The sequence below is a fragment of the Equus asinus genome, chromosome 5 (genome assembly GCF_041296235.1).
Source record: "Equus asinus isolate D_3611 breed Donkey chromosome 5, EquAss-T2T_v2, whole genome shotgun sequence".
In the NCBI taxonomy this organism is placed as follows: Eukaryota; Metazoa; Chordata; class Mammalia; order Perissodactyla; family Equidae; genus Equus; species Equus asinus.
This window is the reverse complement of record NC_091794.1, coordinates 51,937,263-51,962,584: the sequence shown is the minus strand read 5'-3', so window position 1 is coordinate 51,962,584 and position 25,322 is coordinate 51,937,263. Positions and strand designations below refer to the sequence as shown.

The 25,322-nt window shown below is 58.9% G+C and overlaps 3 protein-coding genes across 3 annotated transcripts in view; all 3 read right to left on the bottom strand.

Moving 5' to 3' along the window:
- WDR49 (WD repeat domain 49) overlaps positions 1–25,322 on the bottom strand; it is a 523,215-nt gene that overhangs the window by 356,410 nt on the left and 141,483 nt on the right.
- LOC139045420 (ral guanine nucleotide dissociation stimulator-like) lies at positions 430–4,249 on the bottom strand. Its single transcript, XM_070511440.1, has 4 exons — positions 3,732–4,249; positions 2,599–2,792; positions 999–1,192; positions 430–731 (listed from the first exon to the last, which is right to left on the bottom strand). Exons 1-4 carry the CDS (start codon positions 3,825–3,827, stop codon positions 568–570), a joined length of 648 nt encoding a protein of 215 aa, XP_070367541.1. The 5' UTR covers positions 3,828–4,249; the 3' UTR covers positions 430–567.
- On the bottom strand, positions 19,222–23,041 carry LOC139045419 (ral guanine nucleotide dissociation stimulator-like). Its single transcript, XM_070511439.1, has 4 exons — positions 22,524–23,041; positions 21,391–21,584; positions 19,791–19,984; positions 19,222–19,523 (listed from the first exon to the last, which is right to left on the bottom strand). Exons 1-4 carry the CDS (start codon positions 22,617–22,619, stop codon positions 19,360–19,362), a joined length of 648 nt encoding a protein of 215 aa, XP_070367540.1. The 5' UTR covers positions 22,620–23,041; the 3' UTR covers positions 19,222–19,359.

Sequence of the window (25,322 nt, the reverse complement as noted above, 5' to 3'; positions counted from 1 at the left end):
ATTTCCCTCGCTGTTTCCAGCTCTGGTGTCACACCTCCAATGGGTCCCCATCCCCAGGAAGTGAAAAGAGGGAATAGCGGGGCATCCTCTTTGAGACAGAATCTTTGATCTCCGGGGGATTTTTCTTCTTAATGAAAACCGCTATCTCAATTTCAAACATCCGGAGTCGCTCACCTCAGACCAGACCCAGCCAGGCACAGGAGGCCACCTCTGGAAGGCTGGCACTTCCATGCAAACTCCGGAGGAGGGAAACGCACGGAGTCCGACAGAAGGAAACTCAGTGGCTACCGGGGACTTGCGGTGGGAGGAAGGGAGACTGACTGCTTCCCAGGGACAGGGTTTCTCTTGGACAAAAATGGGCGGGTACTAGATGCGGATGACGTTGGTGTGACATTGTGAGTCTGCTTCACGCCACTTCAGCGAACAATTGAAAAGAACCCAAGAACTAAACTTTATTGAACTGACGAGATAAAATACAGGGAAAGGTTAAGTAAAGAAAAGCCGAAAACAAAACTTTAAAACCCACGCCATGGCTAGGGGAAGGCGAGGATTCTCTGGGGCTGCAGCTCAGGAGCTGAGGGTAGTGGCTGGGATGCTGCAAGTGCTTGCTGAAGGTCTTGAGCCGGCTGTGGCTCGGAAGATGCCTGTGCGGCTCTGAGCTGGGCTGGGCACGAGAGGGAGAGATGGTGCCGGATCTTCAGGGGCTTCCGCATCTTTCGGTGGAGCTGCAGCTGGAGATGGAAGAAGAGAAAACGCCACCAACATGACTGCCCGCCCAAGTCATTCCAAAGAAAGGGACCCTCTGCCGCCAATCAAGCAGTCTCAGTCCAAGCACCACGCCCCCGAAAGTCTTCCCAGACTCGAGTCCCTGGCAAGAGTGATCTGAGCCCGCCGCCCCTTGCTCCCAGCCGAACCCCAGCCTCTGGACACTCTGCTCCGGGGGGCGCAGCGCCATCCCCTCTGCACACGCCCACGTCACACACCCGAGTCCTCCTCACCCTCAGTCTTGGCCTCAGTGTGCTCAGGGTGCTCCAGCTGGGAAAGAAGAACGCGGGCGCGGTGCTCCAGCTCCGAGCCGGGCATATTGAGACCAATGTAGGCCAAGAGCAGTTCCAGGCTGGGAACATCTGGGGGCTGGATAAAATCCTCAGGGTACCATCGGAGCCAGGCGCCCAGAATGAAGGAGATGGCCCTGAGGACGGACAGGTGGGCAGCAGAGTCAGAGAAGGGTCCTTTCCTTGCACGCTGGCCTCCCGGGCATCCCTGTGCGGGCCTGGGCTCCTGGGCCTCCCGCTCCTGGCTGTCCAGGGGCCAGTCCTACTTGGCGGCCACCTCCAATCTGGCAGTCTTGGCAGAGGTAGGCCAGGGCACCAAGGAGGGGCTAGGAAAACGCCTTTGGAAGGGGGAGCCCTGTGCCGTGGTGGCGTCACCTCTCCTAGGCCTCAGGGAAGCCTGACACACTGCTTGGAGCATCTCTCTGCCCACTGCCCACTGGAACGTCAGCTGCGTGAGGGCAGCGAGCGGTGCAGTCTCCTCTTTGCATTGCCCTCCCTGGCACACAGGAGGTGCTCCCAGAACATCTGACCAGTGAGGGAACAACGGACATTGTCTCCCGCCCATGCTTCCCAGGGCCCTCCTCTTGCCTCCAACTTTCCCTCCTGGGCCTACGTGCTGCCTGATTCGCCAGGTGTCCCATGAGGGTCATGCTCCCCTGCCCCGTATCTCGACCAGGGAGGGGCTTATGTGGCCCCGGAGCACTCCCTGAGCCCCCTGAGCAGGAGCTGAGCACCCGCTGGGGAGGTTCTAGCAGATGAGTGAGCGGGACGCTGCAGGCAACTGCCCTCCAAGTGTGGACGCTGGGCGCCCTCCTAGGGATTCCAAAGCCCACTCACTTTTTGAGTTGGTCTAGGGGTCCGCCGTCCTCATCGCCATAGGCAAGGACACAACCGTATCTAGAAGACACAGGAGGACGTCGCATGCACTGGACTGTGGATCAGGCCTGCGTGAGAAGCCTAGCGGCGCTGTCTGACTCCCAAGGAGAATGGAGCCCTGGAGGGCATGGCTGTCGCCTGCTCTGTGCACGGGATTCTGGTCAGTGCCTAGAAAACTTTCTGCACCTAGTGGGGCCCTCTGTGTGTGCGTGATGAAGGAAGGAGCTCCAACCGGCCCCTCCCTCCTGCTTGAGTGGGTCGGGGGCCTCGGCTCAGCCCAGGGATCGCTGCTCTGGCTTCACCCAGGTCAGAGACCTAGAAGAGCTCTCCCATCTCCTTTTCCAAAGGGAAGACAACAGCTCAGTGAAGGCCACGGGCACGCTGAGGGACGAGGCGGAGGCTTCGCCATAGGCAAGAGGAATATCCTCAATGAGCACAACCACAGCCCCTCCGCTCCAGTCGACCCTCCCAGAGGGTTAGGCTTCTCGAGAAGCCTTTGCAGGCAGCACCTGCTTGAGTGCCTACAATCTCCCCTGGAGGCTGATCCTCTCTTCAGCCCGCCTTGCAAGGAGCAAACCGAGGCTCGGGGAGGTGCCGTGACATCCCCAGCCTCACAGCTAGTAGGTGGCTGAATGCCCACAGTGCTGCGGAGGGGCACGGCACTCACCTTTGAAACAGCAGCTCCAGCACCTGTCGTGTGGTGGCAAAACCTCTATAAGTGCACAGGAAGCTGTGGACGTAGGCGGTGTCGCCCTCCAGGAAGGCGGGCACCAGGTGCTCCACTCGCTTCTGCCGCGTTCCAGCCTGGACGGTCCACACCAGGCGGGACGCTTTGCTCTTCGCTCGGGATGGATTTTCAGCCTGGGGTCAGACAGAGGGGCCGCTTGCCATCAGAGGCCGCACCGCGGGCCCCAGGAGTGCCGGGGACTGGAGGTCGGACCGAATGCCCAAGCCCGCGGTGACTTGTGGCCAGAAGTGGGCATCATTGCCCAGGGCAGGGAAGAATTCTCGGGATTCCAAGTAGGATGTGAGGTGCAGAAGGATTAAACCTCTTGGTCTCCTAGGTCTTTGGTGCTGGCAGAGGAGTGACAGCCCTTCCCTGGATGAAGAGCATCAACCCTGGGGTGGCTGACCAACTGCCCATTCTAGACAGGAGAACACAGAGGCTTTTCGTGGGCTGGGAGGGATGAGGACGGGAGGACAGGCAGGGTGATCAGGGCGGTGCTGTGGAAATGGCAACAGAAGGTGCGGGTTCAGTGAAGGGCTGAGTCACTGGGCTAATGGGTCTCCCTTCTGGAAAGTTGGGCGGCCTGCTGAGGCCCGATGCCCTGACCTCGAGAGGCCACGTGGACGTGTTCCTCTGGACGGCAAAGGCAGAGGACCAGAAAGAACACTGTGAGCCCCATGTCCTTTTGGGCAAAAAGCATGCCTATCCATCAGGATGCTGCGTCCGACTGGGAGAAGGTGGGGAAGGATTGCCAGGCCACATGGACACGTGAGGATGGGAGTTCAAACAGGAAAATCTCTACAGAACGCAAAAGGACTCTTGAACGCCCGTGAGCTGATGGGCTAGAAATGTCTCTGCTCTGCTGCACCTCTGTGGACAGGGCCGTCTCCTCTGGCCAAGACGGGGGCTGGGCCCGCAGGGGAAGGTCGGGGGAAGAGATGGGGATTCAGATTCCTTGGGGAGCAGGGCTCCAGGCAGGAGCCCCGGGGCTGTCTCAGGGCCTTCGAAGACCTGGGGTCCTCAGTGCTGTCTTGGGGCCCTGGGGCTTGGGTCTCCCCAGCACCCGCACTCACCCTGAGCCGGCCCTGGCCTCGCTTGGCAGCGTGGGGCACCTTCCCTTCCTGCAGGGTGGTGGAGTCGAGGGCGTCGTTGCTCAGCTGCTGGCCCATCTCCTGAGTGACGCTCTGGAAAGACAGTGCCCGGCAGCCAGGCGGCAAGCCTCAGAGACCCGACTGGCTGTCTTGGCTGGCTCTCACACCTCTGTGACTCTCTCCACTCTGGACACACATACCCCGCCCCACGGTCCACACAGACCTCCAGCGAGGAGGGAAACACACGGCAGCCTGAGGGCCTGGAATGAGGAGGCAGCTTAGGGGTCCCCTTTCAGTCCCGCCAGCCCTGTCCTGGCTTGGGAACGTGACGGGAAAAGCAGGTTACTGCCAGCCCACCAACCTTCTGCGGCCAAGGGCAGATCCTGCCCACATGTCCCTCTGGCCCCCACACTCACGAGGAGACGGGATGAGGGCTGCCCTGGGAGGGCTCGGGGAGCTGGTCTGGCCTCGATTGGGCTGCTCTAGGCTTCCTCATGTTACCTGAGAGGACCTCCTGCCAAAGGTCCAGCGGTGGGGGGCGTGGGAGCTGAGCCAGCGTCCACAACGTCTCAAAAGGTTCTCCCTCCGGGCTTTCTGGGAACCAGAGCCCTGGTCAGGCGGGAGAAAGCAGGAGAACATGGTTCTCTATCAAGAGTCTCCAGCCAAGTGAGCTGGCTTTGCGCACGTGGCTGCCTAGTTGCGGGGGTTCCAAGTCTGTTGGGGTCTGTTGTCAAGGAAGTGACCTCATTTCCTGCAGTGCCCTTACCTGAGTGCCCCCCTCAGATACCACCCATGCAAACAGTCCTCTGGCCATGGCCTTGCTCACCCCCCTTCTCCATGCGACGTCGTACGCGTACCCAGGAACACCAACACACCCGTCTCACAGGCTCCCTAGAGGGTCTGGGTGCGGCCGAGGTCCCAGCTTTGAGACTGACGCAGAAACAAGTCCTCTTCCTTACCTCTTCTGGATCCTGCATAAGCCGTTGTGTCTCTCAGGGCCTGTCGGCCTCCTGTCTGCACACTGGGGAGGACTGGAGCGTGGACTTGCTAGACATGTCCTCTGGCGTGTGTCCTACCTTAGAGGACAATACCTCTCAAACTGGAGGCGTGTGTCACCTGCAGGCAATGCCTCCCACCTCGTGTTTCTTCCTCTTGCCACTTGCCCTGTGTCTGCTTCTCTTCGGATCCCACCCTAGAGTCCATCCTTGCATCCAAGGTCAATGTGTGTGTGTGTGTGTGTGTGTGTGTGTGTGCATGCGCGTGTGTGCGTGTGTGTGTGTTTGTGTGCGTCCGCGCGTTGTGTGCTCAGGTTGTGGAGGCCAAGAAGAAAACAGCTCCCACAAAAGGGAGGGATTGGCAAGAGCTTCTCAAGATCTCATGGTTCCTAGTTTCAGAAGCCAAGCCTCCGCGTGGGGTCCCAGTCTTGCCCTAGAAGGTCAGAACACACACTTACCCACGGGACTCACCCTGTCGAGGGCCATTCCATACCCCTCTAGGGGCCTCAGTTTCCCAATGTTCCAGTGAGAGATTCAATTCAGGACTGCATAGGCCTGAGCTCAGCAGAAAAGTGGCCGCCACTGCCTCCACCGTGGGTGTGATGTGGGCAGGGCTACAATCAAGGGTGCCCCGGACCTGGGCTCCTCCTCAAACAAGAACTGACCAAATGCCCGTGTACACTGCCGAATACTCCCCCTCACCCCCATGCCATCTCCAGATCTGTAGGCACTTCCACCAACACAGCCTTCTCCAGAGGCCCCTGGGAATGCCTGTGTGCAGCCAGAGCCCCAGCCTTGAGGACGCAGAGCTGGCTTCCTCCCTGGCGCCGCCTTCTTCCTCATCTGGGATTCTGGGCAAGGCATTGAAGTGCTGGGGTCTTCTCCTTCTCCCGTCACTGGCCACCTGGGATCAGGACTTCCTGGTCTAGACCGCCTGCTGTAATCCCCTCCTCTTGAGTGTGGACTGACTTGAGCGATTCCACAGAGGACGGCAAAGCGATGCCGTGTCACTACTGAGATTTGGATGTGGTCAGTGGTCCCTGAGAACGCGCAAGGGGATAGGTGTGACTACTCACAGCCCACTCTGGGGCATCAGGTACCAGGAAGGAACAGCCCCAGGCTCCTTCCCGCACCACACCCTCACACACCCACACACCCACACCGCCCTCACACACACACACACACACACTCACACACACACACACACACACACACACGCCCCCGCACCGGAGCTCAATGAAGAGCTCTGCAAAGCTGGCCACCCCTTGTTCTGGGCAGTTGTTTCTTGGTAGAACGAGGGCATCGTTTCTTATGACTCATCTTTAAGTCATTCTTTTACCAAAGTAACATTAGTTATCTATCTCAAACGTTAAAACTTTGGGGAATATATTTTACTCCACGATACGCTTCTTGTAAACGCCAGTGTTTCATACGTGATGAGAATATTTTTAAAATTTGCCCATTTTGAAAACATTACCGTGGCCCATCCAGGGAAGCGAAAGATTTGAAAGGGGTCTCCCTGGCCCCGACATTTCCCTCGCTGTTTCCAGCTCTGGTGTCACACCTCCAATGGGTCCCCATCCCCAGGAAGTGAAAAGAGGGAATAGCGGGGCATCCTCTTTGAGACAGAATCTTTGATCTCCGGGGGATTTTTCTTCTTAATGAAAACCGCTATCTCAATTTCAAACATCCGGAGTCGCTCACCTCAGACCAGACCCAGCCAGGCACAGGAGGCCACCTCTGGAAGGCTGGCACTTCCATGCAAACTCCGGAGGAGGGAAACGCATGGAGTCCGACAGAAGGAAACTCAGTGGCTACCGGGGACTTGCGGTGGGAGGAAGGGAGACTGACTGCTTCCCAGGGACAGGGTTTCTCTTGGACAAAAATGGGCGGGTACTAGATGCGGATGACGTTGGTGTGACATTGTGAGTCTGCTTCACGCCACTTCAGCGAACAATTGAAAAGAACCCAAGAACTAAACTTTATTGAACTGACGAGATAAAATACAGGGAAAGGTTAAGTAAAGAAAAGCCGAAAACAAAACTTTAAAACCCACGCCATGGCTAGGGGAAGGCAAGGATTCTCTGGGGCTGCAGCTCAGGAGCTGAGGGTAGTGGCTGGGATGCTGCAAGTGCTTGCTGAAGGTCTTGAGCCGGCTGTGGCTCGGAAGATGCCTGTGCGGCTCTGAGCTGGGCTGGGCACGAGAGGGAGAGATGGTGCCGGATCTTCAGGGGCTTCCGCATCTTTCGGTGGAGCTGCAGCTGGAGATGGAAGAAGAGAAAACGCCACCAACATGACTGCCCGCCCAAGTCATTCCAAAGAAAGGGACCCTCTGCCGCCAATCAAGCAGTCTCAGTCCAAGCACCACGCCCCCGAAAGTCTTCCCAGACTCGAGTCCCTGGCAAGAGTGATCTGAGCCCGCCGCCCCTTGCTCCCAGCCGAACCCCAGCCTCTGGACACTCTGCTCCGGGGGGCGCAGCGCCATCCCCTCTGCACACGCCCACGTCACACACCCGAGTCCTCCTCACCCTCAGTCTTGGCCTCAGTGTGCTCAGGGTGCTCCAGCTGGGAAAGAAGAACGCGGGCGCGGTGCTCCAGCTCCGAGCCGGGCATATTGAGACCAATGTAGGCCAAGAGCAGTTCCAGGCTGGGAACATCTGGGGGCTGGATAAAATCCTCAGGGTACCATCGGAGCCAGGCGCCCAGAATGAAGGAGATGGCCCTGAGGACGGACAGGTGGGCAGCAGAGTCAGAGAAGGGTCCTTTCCTTGCACGCTGGCCTCCCGGGCATCCCTGTGCGGGCCTGGGCTCCTGGGCCTCCCGCTCCTGGCTGTCCAGGGGCCAGTCCTACTTGGCGGCCACCTCCAATCTGGCAGTCTTGGCAGAGGTAGGCCAGGGCACCAAGGAGGGGCTAGGAAAACGCCTTTGGAAGGGGGAGCCCTGTGCCGTGGTGGCGTCACCTCTCCTAGGCCTCAGGGAAGCCTGACACACTGCTTGGAGCATCTCTCTGCCCACTGCCCACTGGAACGTCAGCTGCGTGAGGGCAGCGAGCGGTGCAGTCTCCTCTTTGCATTGCCCTCCCTGGCACACAGGAGGTGCTCCCAGAACATCTGACCAGTGAGGGAACAACGGACATTGTCTCCCGCCCATGCTTCCCAGGGCCCTCCTCTTGCCTCCAACTTTCCCTCCTGGGCCTACGTGCTGCCTGATTCGCCAGGTGTCCCATGAGGGTCATGCTCCCCTGCCCCGTATCTCGACCAGGGAGGGGCTTATGTGGCCCCGGAGCACTCCCTGAGCCCCCTGAGCAGGAGCTGAGCACCCGCTGGGGAGGTTCTAGCAGATGAGTGAGCGGGACGCTGCAGGCAACTGCCCTCCAAGTGTGGACGCTGGGCGCCCTCCTAGGGATTCCAAAGCCCACTCACTTTTTGAGTTGGTCTAAGGGTCCGCCGTCCTCATCGCCATAGGCAAGGACACAACCGTATCTAGAAGACACAGGAGGACGTCGCATGCACTGGACTGTGGACTAGCGGCGCTGTCTGACTCCCAAGGAGAATGGAGCCCTGGAGGGCATGGCTGTCGCCTGCTCTGTGCACGGGATTCTGGTCAGTGCCTAGAAAACTTTCTGCACCTAGTGGGGCCCTCTGTGTGTGCGTGATGAAGGAAGGAGCTCCAACCGGCCCCTCCCTCCTGCTTGAGTGGGTCGGGGGCCTCGGCTCAGCCCAGGGATCGCTGCTCTGGCTTCACCCAGGTCAGAGACCTAGAAGAGCTCTCCCATCTCCTTTTCCAAAGGGAAGACAACAGCTCAGTGAAGGCCACGGGCACGCTGAGGGACGAGGCGGAGGCTTCGCCATAGGCAAGAGGAATATCCTCAATGAGCACAACCACAGCCCCTCCGCTCCAGTCGACCCTCCCAGAGGGTTAGGCTTCTCGAGAAGCCTTTGCAGGCAGCACCTGCTTGAGTGCCTACAATCTCCCCTGGAGGCTGATCCTCTCTTCAGCCCGCCTTGCAAGGAGCAAACCGAGGCTCGGGGAGGTGCCGTGACATCCCCAGCCTCACAGCTAGTAGGTGGCTGAATGCCCACAGTGCTGCGGAGGGGCACGGCACTCACCTTTGAAACAGCAGCTCCAGCACCTGTCGTGTGGTGGCAAAACCTCTATAAGTGCACAGGAAGCTGTGGACGTAGGCGGTGTCGCCCTCCAGGAAGGCGGGCACCAGGTGCTCCACTCGCTTCTGCCGCGTTCCAGCCTGGACGGTCCACACCAGGCGGGACGCTTTGCTCTTCGCTCGGGATGGATTTTCAGCCTGGGGTCAGACAGAGGGGCCGCTTGCCATCAGAGGCCGCACCGCGGGCCCCAGGAGTGCCGGGGACTGGAGGTCGGACCGAATGCCCAAGCCCGCGGTGACTTGTGGCCAGAAGTGGGCATCATTGCCCAGGGCAGGGAAGAATTCTCGGGATTCCAAGTAGGATGTGAGGTGCAGAAGGATTAAACCTCTTGGTCTCCTAGGTCTTTGGTGCTGGCAGAGGAGTGACAGCCCTTCCCTGGATGAAGAGCATCAACCCTGGGGTGGCTGACCAACTGCCCATTCTAGACAGGAGAACACAGAGGCTTTTCGTGGGCTGGGAGGGATGAGGACGGGAGGACAGGCAGGGTGATCAGGGCGGTGCTGTGGAAATGGCAACAGAAGGTGCGGGTTCAGTGAAGGGCTGAGTCACTGGGCTAATGGGTCTCCCTTCTGGAAAGTTGGGCGGCCTGCTGAGGCCCGATGCCCTGACCTCGAGAGGCCACGTGGACGTGTTCCTCTGGACGGCAAAGGCAGAGGACCAGAAAGAACACTGTGAGCCCCATGTCCTTTTGGGCAAAAAGCATGCCTATCCATCAGGATGCTGCGTCCGACTGGGAGAAGGTGGGGAAGGATTGCCAGGCCACATGGACACGTGAGGATGGGAGTTCAAACAGGAAAATCTCTACAGAACGCAAAAGGACTCTTGAACGCCCGTGAGCTGATGGGCTAGAAATGTCTCTGCTCTGCTGCACCTCTGTGGACAGGGCCGTCTCCTCTGGCCAAGACGGGGGCTGGGCCCGCAGGGGAAGGTCGGGGGAAGAGATGGGGATTCAGATTCCTTGGGGAGCAGGGCTCCAGGCAGGAGCCCCGGGGCTGTCTCAGGGCCTTCGAAGACCTGGGGTCCTCAGTGCTGTCTTGGGGCCCTGGGGCTTGGGTCTCCCCAGCACCCGCACTCACCCTGAGCCGGCCCTGGCCTCGCTTGGCAGCGTGGGGCACCTTCCCTTCCTGCAGGGTGGTGGAGTCGAGGGCGTCGTTGCTCAGCTGCTGGCCCATCTCCTGAGTGACGCTCTGGAAAGACAGTGCCCGGCAGCCAGGCGGCAAGCCTCAGAGACCCGACTGGCTGTCTTGGCTGGCTCTCACACCTCTGTGACTCTCTCCACTCTGGACACACATACCCCGCCCCACGGTCCACACAGACCTCCAGCGAGGAGGGAAACACACGGCAGCCTGAGGGCCTGGAATGAGGAGGCAGCTTAGGGGTCCCCTTTCAGTCCCGCCAGCCCTGTCCTGGCTTGGGAACGTGACGGGAAAAGCAGGTTACTGCCAGCCCACCAACCTTCTGCGGCCAAGGGCAGATCCTGCCCACATGTCCCTCTGGCCCCCACACTCACGAGGAGACGGGATGAGGGCTGCCCTGGGAGGGCTCGGGGAGCTGGTCTGGCCTCGATTGGGCTGCTCTAGGCTTCCTCATGTTACCTGAGAGGACCTCCTGCCAAAGGTCCAGCGGTGGGGGGCGTGGGAGCTGAGCCAGCGTCCACAACGTCTCAAAAGGTTCTCCCTCCGGGCTTTCTGGGAACCAGAGCCCTGGTCAGGCGGGAGAAAGCAGGAGAACATGGTTCTCTATCAAGAGTCTCCAGCCAAGTGAGCTGGCTTTGCGCACGTGGCTGCCTAGTTGCGGGGGTTCCAAGTCTGTTGGGGTCTGTTGTCAAGGAAGTGACCTCATTTCCTGCAGTGCCCTTACCTGAGTGCCCCCCTCAGATACCACCCATGCAAACAGTCCTCTGGCCATGGCCTTGCTCACCCCCCTTCTCCATGCGACGTCGTACGCGTACCCAGGAACACCAACACACCCGTCTCACAGGCTCCCTAGAGGGTCTGGGTGCGGCCGAGGTCCCAGCTTTGAGACTGACGCAGAAACAAGTCCTCTTCCTTACCTCTTCTGGATCCTGCATAAGCCGTTGTGTCTCTCAGGGCCTGTCGGCCTCCTGTCTGCACACTGGGGAGGACTGGAGCGTGGACTTGCTAGACATGTCCTCTGGCGTGTGTCCTACCTTAGAGGACAATACCTCTCAAACTGGAGGCGTGTGTCACCTGCAGGCAATGCCTCCCACCTCGTGTTTCTTCCTCTTGCCACTTGCCCTGTGTCTGCTTCTCTTCGGATCCCACCCTAGAGTCCATCCTTGCATCCAAGGTCAATGTGTGTGTGTGTGTGTGTGTGTGTGTGTGTGCATGCGCGTGTGTGCGTGTGTGTGTGTTTGTGTGCGTCCGCGCGTTGTGTGCTCAGGTTGTGGAGGCCAAGAAGAAAACAGCTCCCACAAAAGGGAGGGATTGGCAAGAGCTTCTCAAGATCTCATGGTTCCTAGTTTCAGAAGCCAAGCCTCCGCGTGGGGTCCCAGTCTTGCCCTAGAAGGTCAGAACACACACTTACCCACGGGACTCACCCTGTCGAGGGCCATTCCATACCCCTCTAGGGGCCTCAGTTTCCCAATGTTCCAGTGAGAGATTCAATTCAGGACTGCATAGGCCTGAGCTCAGCAGAAAAGTGGCCGCCACTGCCTCCACCGTGGGTGTGATGTGGGCAGGGCTACAATCAAGGGTGCCCCGGACCTGGGCTCCTCCTCAAACAAGAACTGACCAAATGCCCGTGTACACTGCCGAATACTCCCCCTCACCCCCATGCCATCTCCAGATCTGTAGGCACTTCCACCAACACAGCCTTCTCCAGAGGCCCCTGGGAATGCCTGTGTGCAGCCAGAGCCCCAGCCTTGAGGACGCAGAGCTGGCTTCCTCCCTGGCGCCGCCTTCTTCCTCATCTGGGATTCTGGGCAAGGCATTGAAGTGCTGGGGTCTTCTCCTTCTCCCGTCACTGGCCACCTGGGATCAGGACTTCCTGGTCTAGACCGCCTGCTGTAATCCCCTCCTCTTGAGTGTGGACTGACTTGAGCGATTCCACAGAGGACGGCAAAGCGATGCCGTGTCACTACTGAGATTTGGATGTGGTCAGTGGTCCCTGAGAACGCGCAAGGGGATAGGTGTGACTACTCACAGCCCACTCTGGGGCATCAGGTACCAGGAAGGAACAGCCCCAGGCTCCTTCCCGCACCACACCCTCACACACCCACACACCCACACCGCCCTCACACACACACACACACACACTCACACACACACACACACACACACACACGCCCCCGCACCGGAGCTCAATGAAGAGCTCTGCAAAGCTGGCCACCCCTTGTTCTGGGCAGTTGTTTCTTGGTAGAACGAGGGCATCGTTTCTTATGACTCATCTTTAAGTCATTCTTTTACCAAAGTAACATTAGTTATCTATCTCAAACGTTAAAACTTTGGGGAATATATTTTACTCCACGATACGCTTCTTGTAAACGCCAGTGTTTCATACGTGATGAGAATATTTTTAAAATTTGCCCATTTTGAAAACATTACCGTGGCCCATCCAGGGAAGCGAAAGATTTGAAAGGGGTCTCCCTGGCCCCGACATTTCCCTCGCTGTTTCCAGCTCTGGTGTCACACCTCCAATGGGTCCCCATCCCCAGGAAGTGAAAAGAGGGAATAGCGGGGCATCCTCTTTGAGACAGAATCTTTGATCTCCGGGGGATTTTTCTTCTTAATGAAAACCGCTATCTCAATTTCAAACATCCGGAGTCGCTCACCTCAGACCAGACCCAGCCAGGCACAGGAGGCCACCTCTGGAAGGCTGGCACTTCCATGCAAACTCCGGAGGAGGGAAACGCATGGAGTCCGACAGAAGGAAACTCAGTGGCTACCGGGGACTTGCGGTGGGAGGAAGGGAGACTGACTGCTTCCCAGGGACAGGGTTTCTCTTGGACAAAAATGGGCGGGTACTAGATGCGGATGACGTTGGTGTGACATTGTGAGTCTGCTTCACGCCACTTCAGCGAACAATTGAAAAGAACCCAAGAACTAAACTTTATTGAACTGACGAGATAAAATACAGGGAAAGGTTAAGTAAAGAAAAGCCGAAAACAAAACTTTAAAACCCACGCCATGGCTAGGGGAAGGCAAGGATTCTCTGGGGCTGCAGCTCAGGAGCTGAGGGTAGTGGCTGGGATGCTGCAAGTGCTTGCTGAAGGTCTTGAGCCGGCTGTGGCTCGGAAGATGCCTGTGCGGCTCTGAGCTGGGCTGGGCACGAGAGGGAGAGATGGTGCCGGATCTTCAGGGGCTTCCGCATCTTTCGGTGGAGCTGCAGCTGGAGATGGAAGAAGAGAAAACGCCACCAACATGACTGCCCGCCCAAGTCATTCCAAAGAAAGGGACCCTCTGCCGCCAATCAAGCAGTCTCAGTCCAAGCACCACGCCCCCGAAAGTCTTCCCAGACTCGAGTCCCTGGCAAGAGTGATCTGAGCCCGCCGCCCCTTGCTCCCAGCCGAACCCCAGCCTCTGGACACTCTGCTCCGGGGGGCGCAGCGCCATCCCCTCTGCACACGCCCACGTCACACACCCGAGTCCTCCTCACCCTCAGTCTTGGCCTCAGTGTGCTCAGGGTGCTCCAGCTGGGAAAGAAGAACGCGGGCGCGGTGCTCCAGCTCCGAGCCGGGCATATTGAGACCAATGTAGGCCAAGAGCAGTTCCAGGCTGGGAACATCTGGGGGCTGGATAAAATCCTCAGGGTACCATCGGAGCCAGGCGCCCAGAATGAAGGAGATGGCCCTGAGGACGGACAGGTGGGCAGCAGAGTCAGAGAAGGGTCCTTTCCTTGCACGCTGGCCTCCCGGGCATCCCTGTGCGGGCCTGGGCTCCTGGGCCTCCCGCTCCTGGCTGTCCAGGGGCCAGTCCTACTTGGCGGCCACCTCCAATCTGGCAGTCTTGGCAGAGGTAGGCCAGGGCACCAAGGAGGGGCTAGGAAAACGCCTTTGGAAGGGGGAGCCCTGTGCCGTGGTGGCGTCACCTCTCCTAGGCCTCAGGGAAGCCTGACACACTGCTTGGAGCATCTCTCTGCCCACTGCCCACTGGAACGTCAGCTGCGTGAGGGCAGCGAGCGGTGCAGTCTCCTCTTTGCATTGCCCTCCCTGGCACACAGGAGGTGCTCCCAGAACATCTGACCAGTGAGGGAACAACGGACATTGTCTCCCGCCCATGCTTCCCAGGGCCCTCCTCTTGCCTCCAACTTTCCCTCCTGGGCCTACGTGCTGCCTGATTCGCCAGGTGTCCCATGAGGGTCATGCTCCCCTGCCCCGTATCTCGACCAGGGAGGGGCTTATGTGGCCCCGGAGCACTCCCTGAGCCCCCTGAGCAGGAGCTGAGCACCCGCTGGGGAGGTTCTAGCAGATGAGTGAGCGGGACGCTGCAGGCAACTGCCCTCCAAGTGTGGACGCTGGGCGCCCTCCTAGGGATTCCAAAGCCCACTCACTTTTTGAGTTGGTCTAAGGGTCCGCCGTCCTCATCGCCATAGGCAAGGACACAACCGTATCTAGAAGACACAGGAGGACGTCGCATGCACTGGACTGTGGACTAGCGGCGCTGTCTGACTCCCAAGGAGAATGGAGCCCTGGAGGGCATGGCTGTCGCCTGCTCTGTGCACGGGATTCTGGTCAGTGCCTAGAAAACTTTCTGCACCTAGTGGGGCCCTCTGTGTGTGCGTGATGAAGGAAGGAGCTCCAACCGGCCCCTCCCTCCTGCTTGAGTGGGTCGGGGGCCTCGGCTCAGCCCAGGGATCGCTGCTCTGGCTTCACCCAGGTCAGAGACCTAGAAGAGCTCTCCCATCTCCTTTTCCAAAGGGAAGACAACAGCTCAGTGAAGGCCACGGGCACGCTGAGGGACGAGGCGGAGGCTTCGCCATAGGCAAGAGGAATATCCTCAATGAGCACAACCACAGCCCCTCCGCTCCAGTCGACCCTCCCAGAGGGTTAGGCTTCTCGAGAAGCCTTTGCAGGCAGCACCTGCTTGAGTCCCTACAATCTCCCCTGGAGGCTGATCCTCTCTTCAGCCCGCCTTGCAAGGAGCAAACCGAGGCTCGGGGAGGTGCCGTGACATCCCCAGCCTCACAGCTAGTAGGTGGCTGAATGCCCACAGTGCTGCGGAGGGGCACGGCACTCACCTTTGAAACAGCAGCTCCAGCACCTGTCGTGTGGTGGCAAAACCTCTATAAGTGCACAGGAAGCTGTGGACGTAGGCGGTGTCGCCCTCCAGGAAGGCGGGCACCAGGTGCTCCACTCGCTTCTGCCGCGTTCCAGCCTGGACGGTCCACACCAGGCGGGACGCTTTGCTCTTCGCTCGGGATGGATTTTCAGCCTGGGGTCAGACAGAGGGGCCGCTTGCCATCAGAGGCCGCACCGCGGGCCCCAGGAGTGCCGGGGACTGGAGGTCGGACCGAATGCCCAAGCCCGCGGTGACTTGTGGCCAGAAGTGGGCATCATTGCCCAGGGCAGGGAAGAATTCTCGGGATTCCAAGTAGGATGTGAGGTGCAGAAGGATTAAACCTCTTGGTCTCCTAGGTCTTTGGTGCTGGCAGAGGAGTGACAGCCCTTCCCTGGATGAAGAGCATCAACCCTGGGGTGGCTGACCAACTGCCCATTCTAGACAGGAGAACACAGAGGCTTTTCGTGGGCTGGGAGGGATGAGGACGGGAGGACAGGCAGGGTGATCAGGGCGGTGCTGTGGAAATGGCAACAGAAGGTGCGGGTTCAGTGAAGGGCTGAGTCACTGGGCTAATGGGTCTCCCTTCTGGAAAGTTGGGCGGCCTGCTGAGGCCCGATGCCCTGACCTCGAGAGGCCACGTGGACGTGTTCCTCTGGACGGCAAAGGCAGAGGACCAGAAAGAACACTGTGAGCCCCATGTCCTTTTGGGCAAAAAGCATGCCTATCCATCAGGATGCTGCGTCCGACTGGGAGAAGGTGGGGAAGGATTGCCAGGCCACATGGACACGTGAGGATGGGAGTTCAAACAGGAAAATCTCTACAGAACGCAAAAGGACTCTTGAACGCCCGTGAGCTGATGGGCTAGAAATGTCTCTGCTCTGCTGCACCTCTGTGGACAGGGCCGTCTCCTCTGGCCAAGACGGGGGCTGGGCCCGCAGGGGAAGGTCGGGGGAAGAGATGGGGATTCAGATTCCTTGGGGAGCAGGGCTCCAGGCAGGAGCCCCGGGGCTGTCTCAGGGCCTTCGAAGACCTGGGGTCCTCAGTGCTGTCTTGGGGCCCTGGGGCTTGGGTCTCCCCAGCACCCGCACTCACCCTGAGCCGGCCCTGGCCTCGCTTGGCAGCGTGGGGCACCTTCCCTTCCTGCAGGGTGGTGGAGTCGAGGGCGTCGTTGCTCAGCTGCTGGCCCATCTCCTGAGTGACGCTCTGGAAAGACAGTGCCCGGCAGCCAGGCGGCAAGCCTCAGAGACCCGACTGGCTGTCTTGGCTGGCTCTCACACCTCTGTGACTCTCTCCACTCTGGACACACATACCCCGCCCCACGGTCCACACAGACCTCCAGCGAGGAGGGAAACACACGGCAGCCTGAGGGCCTGGAATGAGGAGGCAGCTTAGGGGTCCCCTTTCAGTCCCGCCAGCCCTGTCCTGGCTTGGGAACGTGACGGGAAAAGCAGGTTACTGCCAGCCCACCAACCTTCTGCGGCCAAGGGCAGATCCTGCCCACATGTCCCTCTGGCCCCCACACTCACGAGGAGACGGGATGAGGGCTGCCCTGGGAGGGCTCGGGGAGCTGGTCTGGCCTCGATTGGGCTGCTCTAGGCTTCCTCATGTTACCTGAGAGGACCTCCTGCCAAAGGTCCAGCGGTGGGGGGCGTGGGAGCTGAGCCAGCGTCCACAACGTCTCAAAAGGTTCTCCCTCCGGGCTTTCTGGGAACCAGAGCCCTGGTCAGGCGGGAGAAAGCAGGAGAACATGGTTCTCTATCAAGAGTCTCCAGCCAAGTGAGCTGGCTTTGCGCACGTGGCTGCCTAGTTGCGGGGGTTCCAAGTCTGTTGGGGTCTGTTGTCAAGGAAGTGACCTCATTTCCTGCAGTGCCCTTACCTGAGTGCCCCCCTCAGATACCACCCATGCAAACAGTCCTCTGGCCATGGCCTTGCTCACCCCCCTTCTCCATGCGACGTCGTACGCGTACCCAGGAACACCAACACACCCGTCTCACAGGCTCCCTAGAGGGTCTGGGTGCGGCCGAGGTCCCAGCTTTGAGACTGACGCAGAAACAAGTCCTCTTCCTTACCTCTTCTGGATCCTGCATAAGCCGTTGTGTCTCTCAGGGCCTGTCGGCCTCCTGTCTGCACACTGGGGAGGACTGGAGCGTGGACTTGCTAGACATGTCCTCTGGCGTGTGTCCTACCTTAGAGGACAATACCTCTCAAACTGGAGGCATGTGTCACCTGCAGGCAATGCCTCCCACCTCGTGTTTCTTCCTCTTGCCACTTGCCCTGTGTCTGCTTCTCTTCGGATCCCACCCTAGAGTCCATCCTTGCATCCAAGGTCAATGTGTGTGTGTGTGTGTGTGTGTGTGCATGCGCGTGTGTGCGTGTGTGTGTGTGTTTGTGTGCGTCCGCGTGTTGTGTGTTCAGGTTGTGGAGGCCAAGAAGAAAACAGCTCCCACAAAAGGGAGGGATTGGCAAGAGCTTCTCAAGATCTCATGGTTCCTAGTTTCAGAAGCCAAGCCTCCGCGTGGGGTCCCAGTCTTGCCCTAGAAGGTCAGAACACACACTTACCCACGGGACTCACCCTGTCGAGGGCCATTCCATACCCCTCTAGGGGCCTCAGTTTCCCAATGTTCCAGTGAGAGATTCAATTCAGGACTGCATAGGCCTGAGCTCAGCAGAAAAGTGGCCGCCACTGCCTCCACCGTGGGTGTGATGTGGGCAGGGCTACAATCAAGGGTGCCCCGGACCTGGGCTCCTCCTCAAACAAGAACTGACCAAATGCCCGTGTACACTGCCGAATACTCCCCCTCACCCCCATGCCATCTCCAGATCTGTAGGCACTTCCACCAACACAGCCTTCTCCAGAGGCCCCTGGGAATGCCTGTGTGCAGCCAGAGCCCCAGCCTTGAGGACACAGAGCTGGCTTCCTCCCTGGCGCCGCCTTCTTCCTCATCTGGGATTCTGGGCAAGGCATTGAAGTGCTGGGGTCTTCTCCTTCTCCCGTCACTGGCCACCTGGGATCAGGACTTCCTGGTCTAGACCGCCTGCTGTAATCCCCTCCTCTTGAGTGTGGACTGACTTGAGCGATTCCACAGAGGACGGCAAAGCGATGCCGTGTCACTACTGAGATTTGGATGTGGTCAGTGGTCCCTGAGAACGCGCAAGGGGATAGGTGTGACTACTCACAGCCCACTCTGGGGCATCAGGTACCAGGAAGGAACAGCCCCAGGCTCCTTCCCGCACCACACCCTCACACACCCACACACCCACACCGCCCTCACACACACACACACACACACACACACACACTCACACACACACACACACACACACACACACGCCCCCGCACCGGAGCTCAATGAAGAGCTCTGCAAAGCTGACCACCCCTTGTTCTGGGCAGTTGTTTCTTGGTAGAACGAGGGCATCGTTTCTTATGACTCATCTTTAAGTCATTCTTTTACCAAAGTAACATTAGTTATCTATCTCAAACGTTAAAACTTTGGGGAATATATTTTACTCCACGATACGCTTCTTGTAAACGCCAGTGTTTCATATGCGATGAGAATATTTTTAAAATTTGCCCATTTTGAAAACGTTACCGTGGCCCATCCAGGAAAGCGAAAGATTTGAAAGGGGTCTCCCTGGCCCCGACATTTCCCTCGCTGTTTCCAGCTCTGGTGTCACACCTCCAATGGGTCCCCATCCCCAGGAAGTGAAAAGAGGGAATAGCGGGGCATCCTCTTTGAGACAGAATCTTTGATCTCCGGGGGATTTTTCTTCTTAATGAAAACCGCTATCTCAATTTCAAACATCCGGAGTCGCTCACCTCAGACCAGACCCAGCCAGGCACAGGAGGCCACCTCTGGAAGGCTGGCACTTCCATGCAAACTCCGGAGGAGGGAAACGCACGGAGTCCGACAGAAGGAAACTCAGTGGCTACCGGGGACTTGCGGTGGGAGGAAGGGAGACTGACTGCTTCCCAGGGACAGGGTTTCTCTTGGACAAAAATGGGCGGGTACTAGATGCGGATGACGTTGGTGTGACATTGTGAGTCTGCTTCACGCCACTTCAGCGAACAATTGAAAAGAACCCAAGAACTAAACTTTATTGAACTGACGAGATAAAATACAGGGAAAGGTTAAGTAAAGAAAAGCCGAAAACAAAACTTTAAAACCCACGCCATGGCTAGGGGAAGGCGAGGATTCTCTGGGGCTGCAGCTCAGGAGCTGAGGGTAGTGGCTGGGATGCTGCAAGTGCTTGCTGAAGGTCTTGAGCCGGCTGTGGCTCGGAAGATGCCTGTGCGGCTCTGAGCTGGGCTGGGCACGAGAGGGAGAGATGGTGCCGGATCTTCAGGGGCTTCCGCATCTTTCGGTGGAGCTGCAGCTGGAGATGGAAGAAGAGAAAACGCCACCAACATGACTGCCCGCCCAAGTCATTCCAAAGAAAGGGACCCTCTGCCGCCAATCAAGCAGTCTCAGTCCAAGCACCACGCCCCCGAAAGTCTTCCCAGACTCGAGTCCCTGGCAAGAGTGATCTGAGCCCGCCGCCCCTTGCTCCCAGCCGAACCCCAGCCTCTGGACACTCTGCTCCGGGGGGCGCAGCGCCATCCCCTCTGCACACGCCCACGTCACACACCCGAGTCCTCCTCACCCTCAGTCTTGGCCTCAGTGTGCTCAGGGTGCTCCAGCTGGGAAAGAAGAACGCGGGCGCGGTGCTCCAGCTCCGAGCCGGGCATATTGAGACCAATGTAGGCCAAGAGCAGTTCCAGGCTGGGAACATCTGGGGGCTGGATAAAATCCTCAGGGTACCATCGGAGCCAGGCGCCCAGAATGAAGGAGATGGCCCTGAGGACGGACAGGTGGGCAGCAGAGTCAGAGAAGGGTCCTTTCCTTGCACGCTGGCCTCCCGGGCATCCCTGTGCGGGCCTGGGCTCCTGGGCCTCCCGCTCCTGGCTGTCCAGGGGCCAGTCCTACTTGGCGGCCACCTCCAATCTGGCAGTCTTGGCAGAGGTAGGCCAGGGCACCAAGGAGGGGCTAGGAAAACGCCTTTGGAAGGGGGAGCCCTGTGCCGTGGTGGCGTCACCTCTCCTAGGCCTCAGGGAAGCCTGACACACTGCTTGGAGCATCTCTCTGCCCACTGCCCACTGGAACGTCAGCTGCGTGAGGGCAGCGAGCGGTGCAGTCTCCTCTTTGCATTGCCCTCCCTGGCACACAGGAGGTGCTCCCAGAACATCTGACCAGTGAGGGAACAACGGACATTGTCTCCCGCCCATGCTTCCCAGGGCCCTCCTCTTGCCTCCAACTTTCCCTCCTGGGCCTACGTGCTGCCTGATTCGCCAGGTGTCCCATGAGGGTCATGCTCCCCTGCCCCGTATCTCGACCAGCGAGGGGCTTATGTGGCCCCGGAGCACTCCCTGAGCCCCCTGAGCAGGAGCTGAGCACCCGCTGGGGAGGTTCTAGCAGATGAGTGAGCGGGACGCTGCAGGCAACTGCCCTCCAAGTGTGGACGCTGGGCGCCCTCCTAGGGATTCCAAAGCCCACTCACTTTTTGAGTTGGTCTAAGGGTCCGCCGTCCTCATCGCCATAGGCAAGGACACAACCGTATCTAGAAGACACAGGAGGACGTCGCATGCACTGGACTGTGGATCAGGCCTGCGTGAGAAGCCTAGCGGCGCTGTCTGACTCCCAAGGAGAATGGAGCCCTGGAGGGCATGGCTGTCGCCTGCTCTGTGCACGGGATTCTGGTCAGTGCCTAGAAAACTTTCTGCACCTAGTGGGGCCCTCTGTGTGTGCGTGATGAAGGAAGGAGCTCCAACCGGCCCCTCCCTCCTGCTTGAGTGGGTCGGGGGCCTCGGCTCAGCCCAGGGATCGCTGCTCTGGCTTCACCCAGGTCAGAGACCTAGAAGAGCTCTCCCATCTCCTTTTCCAAAGGGAAGACAACAGCTCAGTGAAGGCCACGGGCACGCTGAGGGACGAGGCGGAGGCTTCGCCATAGGCAAGAGGAATATCCTCAATGAGCACAACCACAGCCCCTCCGCTCCAGTCGACCCTCCCAGAGGGTTAGGCTTCTCGAGAAGCCTTTGCAGGCAGCACCTGCTTGAGTGCCTACAATCTCCCCTGGAGGCTGATCCTCTCTTCAGCCCGCCTTGCAAGGAGCAAACCGAGGCTCGGGGAGGTGCCGTGACATCCCCAGCCTCACAGCTAGTAGGTGGCTGAATGCCCACAGTGCTGCGGAGGGGCACGGCACTCACCTTTGAAACAGCAGCTCCAGCACCTGTCGTGTGGTGGCAAAACCTCTATAAGTGCACAGGAAGCTGTGGACGTAGGCGGTGTCGCCCTCCAGGAAGGCGGGCACCAGGTGCTCCACTCGCTTCTGCCGCGTTCCAGCCTGGACGGTCCACACCAGGCGGGACGCTTTGCTCTTCGCTCGGGATGGATTTTCAGCCTGGGGTCAGACAGAGGGGCCGCTTGCCATCAGAGGCCGCACCGCGGGCCCCAGGAGTGCCGGGGACTGGAGGTCGGACCGAATGCCCAAGCCCGCGGTGACTTGTGGCCAGAAGTGGGCATCATTGCCCAGGGCAGGGAAGAATTCTCGGGATTCCAAGTAGGATGTGAGGTGCAGAAGGATTAAACCTCTTGGTCTCCTAGGTCTTTGGTGCTGGCAGAGGAGTGACAGCCCTTCCCTGGATGAAGAGCATCAACCCTGGGGTGGCTGACCAACTGCCCATTCTAGACAGGAGAACACAGAGGCTTTTCGTGGGCTGGGAGGGATGAGGACGGGAGGACAGGCAGGGTGATCAGGGCGGTGCTGTGGAAATGGCAACAGAAGGTGCGGGTTCAGTGAAGGGCTGAGTCACTGGGCTAATGGGTCTCCCTTCTGGAAAGTTGGGCGGCCTGCTGAGGCCCGATGCCCTGACCTCGAGAGGCCACGTGGACGTGTTCCTCTGGACGGCAAAGGCAGAGGACCAGAAAGAACACTGTGAGCCCCATGTCCTTTTGGGCAAAAAGCATGCCTATCCATCAGGATGCTGCGTCCGACTGGGAGAAGGTGGGGAAGGATTGCCAGGCCACATGGACACGTGAGGATGGGAGTTCAAACAGGAAAATCTCTACAGAACGCAAAAGGACTCTTGAACGCCCGTGAGCTGATGGGCTAGAAATGTCTCTGCTCTGCTGCACCTCTGTGGACAGGGCCGTCTCCTCTGGCCAAGACGGGGGCTGGGCCCGCAGGGGAAGGTCGGGGGAAGAGATGGGGATTCAGATTCCTTGGGGAGCAGGGCTCCAGGCAGGAGCCCCGGGGCTGTCTCAGGGCCTTCGAAGACCTGGGGTCCTCAGTGCTGTCTTGGGGCCCTGGGGCTTGGGTCTCCCCAGCACCCGCACTCACCCTGAGCCGGCCCTGGCCTCGCTTGGCAGCGTGGGGCACCTTCCCTTCCTGCAGGGTGGTGGAGTCGAGGGCGTCGTTGCTCAGCTGCTGGCCCATCTCCTGAGTGACGCTCTGGAAAGACAGTGCCCGGCAGCCAGGCGGCAAGCCTCAGAGACCCGACTGGCTGTCTTGGCTGGCTCTCACACCTCTGTGACTCTCTCCACTCTGGACACACATACCCCGCCCCACGGTCCACACAGACCTCCAGCGAGGAGGGAAACACACGGCAGCCTGAGGGCCTGGAATGAGGAGGCAGCTTAGGGGTCCCCTTTCAGTCCCGCCAGCCCTGTCCTGGCTTGGGAACGTGACGGGAAAAGCAGGTTACTGCCAGCCCACCAACCTTCTGCGGCCAAGGGCAGATCCTGCCCACATGTCCCTCTGGCCCCCACACTCACGAGGAGACGGGATGAGGGCTGCCCTGGGAGGGCTCGGGGAGCTGGTCTGGCCTCGATTGGGCTGCTCTAGGCTTCCTCATGTTACCTGAGAGGACCTCCTGCCAAAGGTCCAGCGGTGGGGGGCGTGGGAGCTGAGCCAGCGTCCACAACGTCTCAAAAGGTTCTCCCTCCGGGCTTTCTGGGAACCAGAGCCCTGGTCAGGCGGGAGAAAGCAGGAGAACATGGTTCTCTATCAAGAGTCTCCAGCCAAGTGAGCTGGCTTTGCGCACGTGGCTGCCTAGTTGCGGGGGTTCCAAGTCTGTTGGGGTCTGTTGTCAAGGAAGTGACCTCATTTCCTGCAGTGCCCTTACCTGAGTGCCCCCCTCAGATACCACCCATGCAAACAGTCCTCTGGCCATGGCCTTGCTCACCCCCCTTCTCCATGCGACGTCGTACGCGTACCCAGGAACACCAACACACCCGTCTCACAGGCTCCCTAGAGGGTCTGGGTGCGGCCGAGGTCCCAGCTTTGAGACTGACGCAGAAACAAGTCCTCTTCCTTACCTCTTCTGGATCCTGCATAAGCCGTTGTGTCTCTCAGGGCCTGTCGGCCTCCTGTCTGCACACTGGGGAGGACTGGAGCGTGGACTTGCTAGACATGTCCTCTGGCGTGTGTCCTACCTTAGAGGACAATACCTCTCAAACTGGAGGCATGTGTCACCTGCAGGCAATGCCTCCCACCTCGTGTTTCTTCCTCTTGCCACTTGCCCTGTGTCTGCTTCTCTTCGGATCCCACCCTAGAGTCCATCCTTGCATCCAAGGTCAATGTGTGTGTGTGTGTGTGTGTGTGTGCATGCGCGTGTGTGCGTGTGTGTGTGTGTGTTTGTGTGCGTCCGCGTGTTGTGTGTTCAGGTTGTGGAGGCCAAGAAGAAAACAGCTCCCACAAAAGGGAGGGATTGGCAAGAGCTTCTCAAGATCTCATGGTTCCTAGTTTCAGAAGCCAAGCCTCCGCGTGGGGTCCCAGTCTTGCCCTAGAAGGTCAGAACACACACTTACCCACGGGACTCACCCTGTCGAGGGCCATTCCATACCCCTCTAGGGGCCTCAGTTTCCCAATGTTCCAGTGAGAGATTCAATTCAGGACTGCATAGGCCTGAGCTCAGCAGAAAAGTGGCCGCCACTGCCTCCACCGTGGGTGTGATGTGGGCAGGGCTACAATCAAGGGTGCCCCGGACCTGGGCTCCTCCTCAAACAAGAACTGACCAAATGCCCGTGTACACTGCCGAATACTCCCCCTCACCCCCATGCCATCTCCAGATCTGTAGGCACTTCCACCAACACAGCCTTCTCCAGAGGCCCCTGGGAATGCCTGTGTGCAGCCAGAGCCCCAGCCTTGAGGACGCAGAGCTGGCTTCCTCCCTGGCGCCGCCTTCTTCCTCATCTGGGATTCTGGGCAAGGCATTGAAGTGCTGGGGTCTTCTCCTTCTCCCGTCACTGGCCACCTGGGATCAGGACTTCCTGGTCTAGACCGCCTGCTGTAATCCCCTCCTCTTGAGTGTGGACTGACTTGAGCGATTCCACAGAGGACGGCAAAGCGATGCCGTGTCACTACTGAGATTTGGATGTGGTCAGTGGTCCCTGAGAACGCGCAAGGGGATAGGTGTGACTACTCACAGCCCACTCTGGGGCATCAGGTACCAGGAAGGAACAGCCCCAGGCTCCTTCCCGCACCACACCCTCACACACCCACACACCCACACCGCCCTCACACACACACACACACACACACACACACACACACACACTCACACACACACACAGACACACACCCGCGCCCCCGCACCGGAGCTCAATGAAGAGCTCTGCAAAGCTGGCCACCCCTTGTTCTGGGCAGTTGTTTCTTGGTAGAACGAGGGCATCGTTTCTTATGACTCATCTTTAAGTCATTCTTTTACCAAAGTAACATTAGTTATCTATCTCAAACGTTAAAACTTTGGGGAATATATTTTACTCCACGATACGCTTCTTGTAAACGCCAGTGTTTCATATGCGATGAGAATATTTTTAAAATTTGCCCATTTTGAAAACGTTACCGTGGCCCATCCAGGAAAGCGAAAGATTTGAAAGGGGTCTCCCTGGCCCCGACATTTCCCTCGCTGTTTCCAGCTCTGGTGTCACACCTCCAATGGGTCCCCATCCCCAGGAAGTGAAAAGAGGGAATAGCGGGGCATCCTCTTTGAGACAGAATCTTTGATCTCCGGGGGATTTTTCTTCTTAATGAAAACCGCTATCTCAATTTCAAACATCCGGAGTCGCTCACCTCAGACCAGACCCAGCCAGGCACAGGAGGCCACCTCTGGAAGGCTGGCACTTCCATGCAAACTCC

Bases quoted from the DNA above. Each gene is read 5' to 3' on its own strand.
- LOC139045420 (XM_070511440.1), bottom strand. From the start codon at position 3,827: ATGGGCCAGCAGCTGAGCAACGACGCCCTCGACTCCACCACCCTGCAG. The intron at 1,193-2,598 runs GTGAGTGCCGTG...GTCCGTCCTCAG, and splicing joins CTGGAGCTGCTGTTTCAAAG to GGCCATCTCCTTCATTCTGG. The intron at 732-998 runs GTGAGGAGGACT...TTCCATCTCCAG, and splicing joins CACTGAGGCCAAGACTGAGG to CTGCAGCTCCACCGAAAGAT.
- LOC139045419 (XM_070511439.1), bottom strand. From the start codon at position 22,619: ATGGGCCAGCAGCTGAGCAACGACGCCCTCGACTCCACCACCCTGCAG. The intron at 19,985-21,390 runs GTGAGTGCCGTG...GTCCGTCCTCAG, and splicing joins CTGGAGCTGCTGTTTCAAAG to GGCCATCTCCTTCATTCTGG. The intron at 19,524-19,790 runs GTGAGGAGGACT...TTCCATCTCCAG, and splicing joins CACTGAGGCCAAGACTGAGG to CTGCAGCTCCACCGAAAGAT.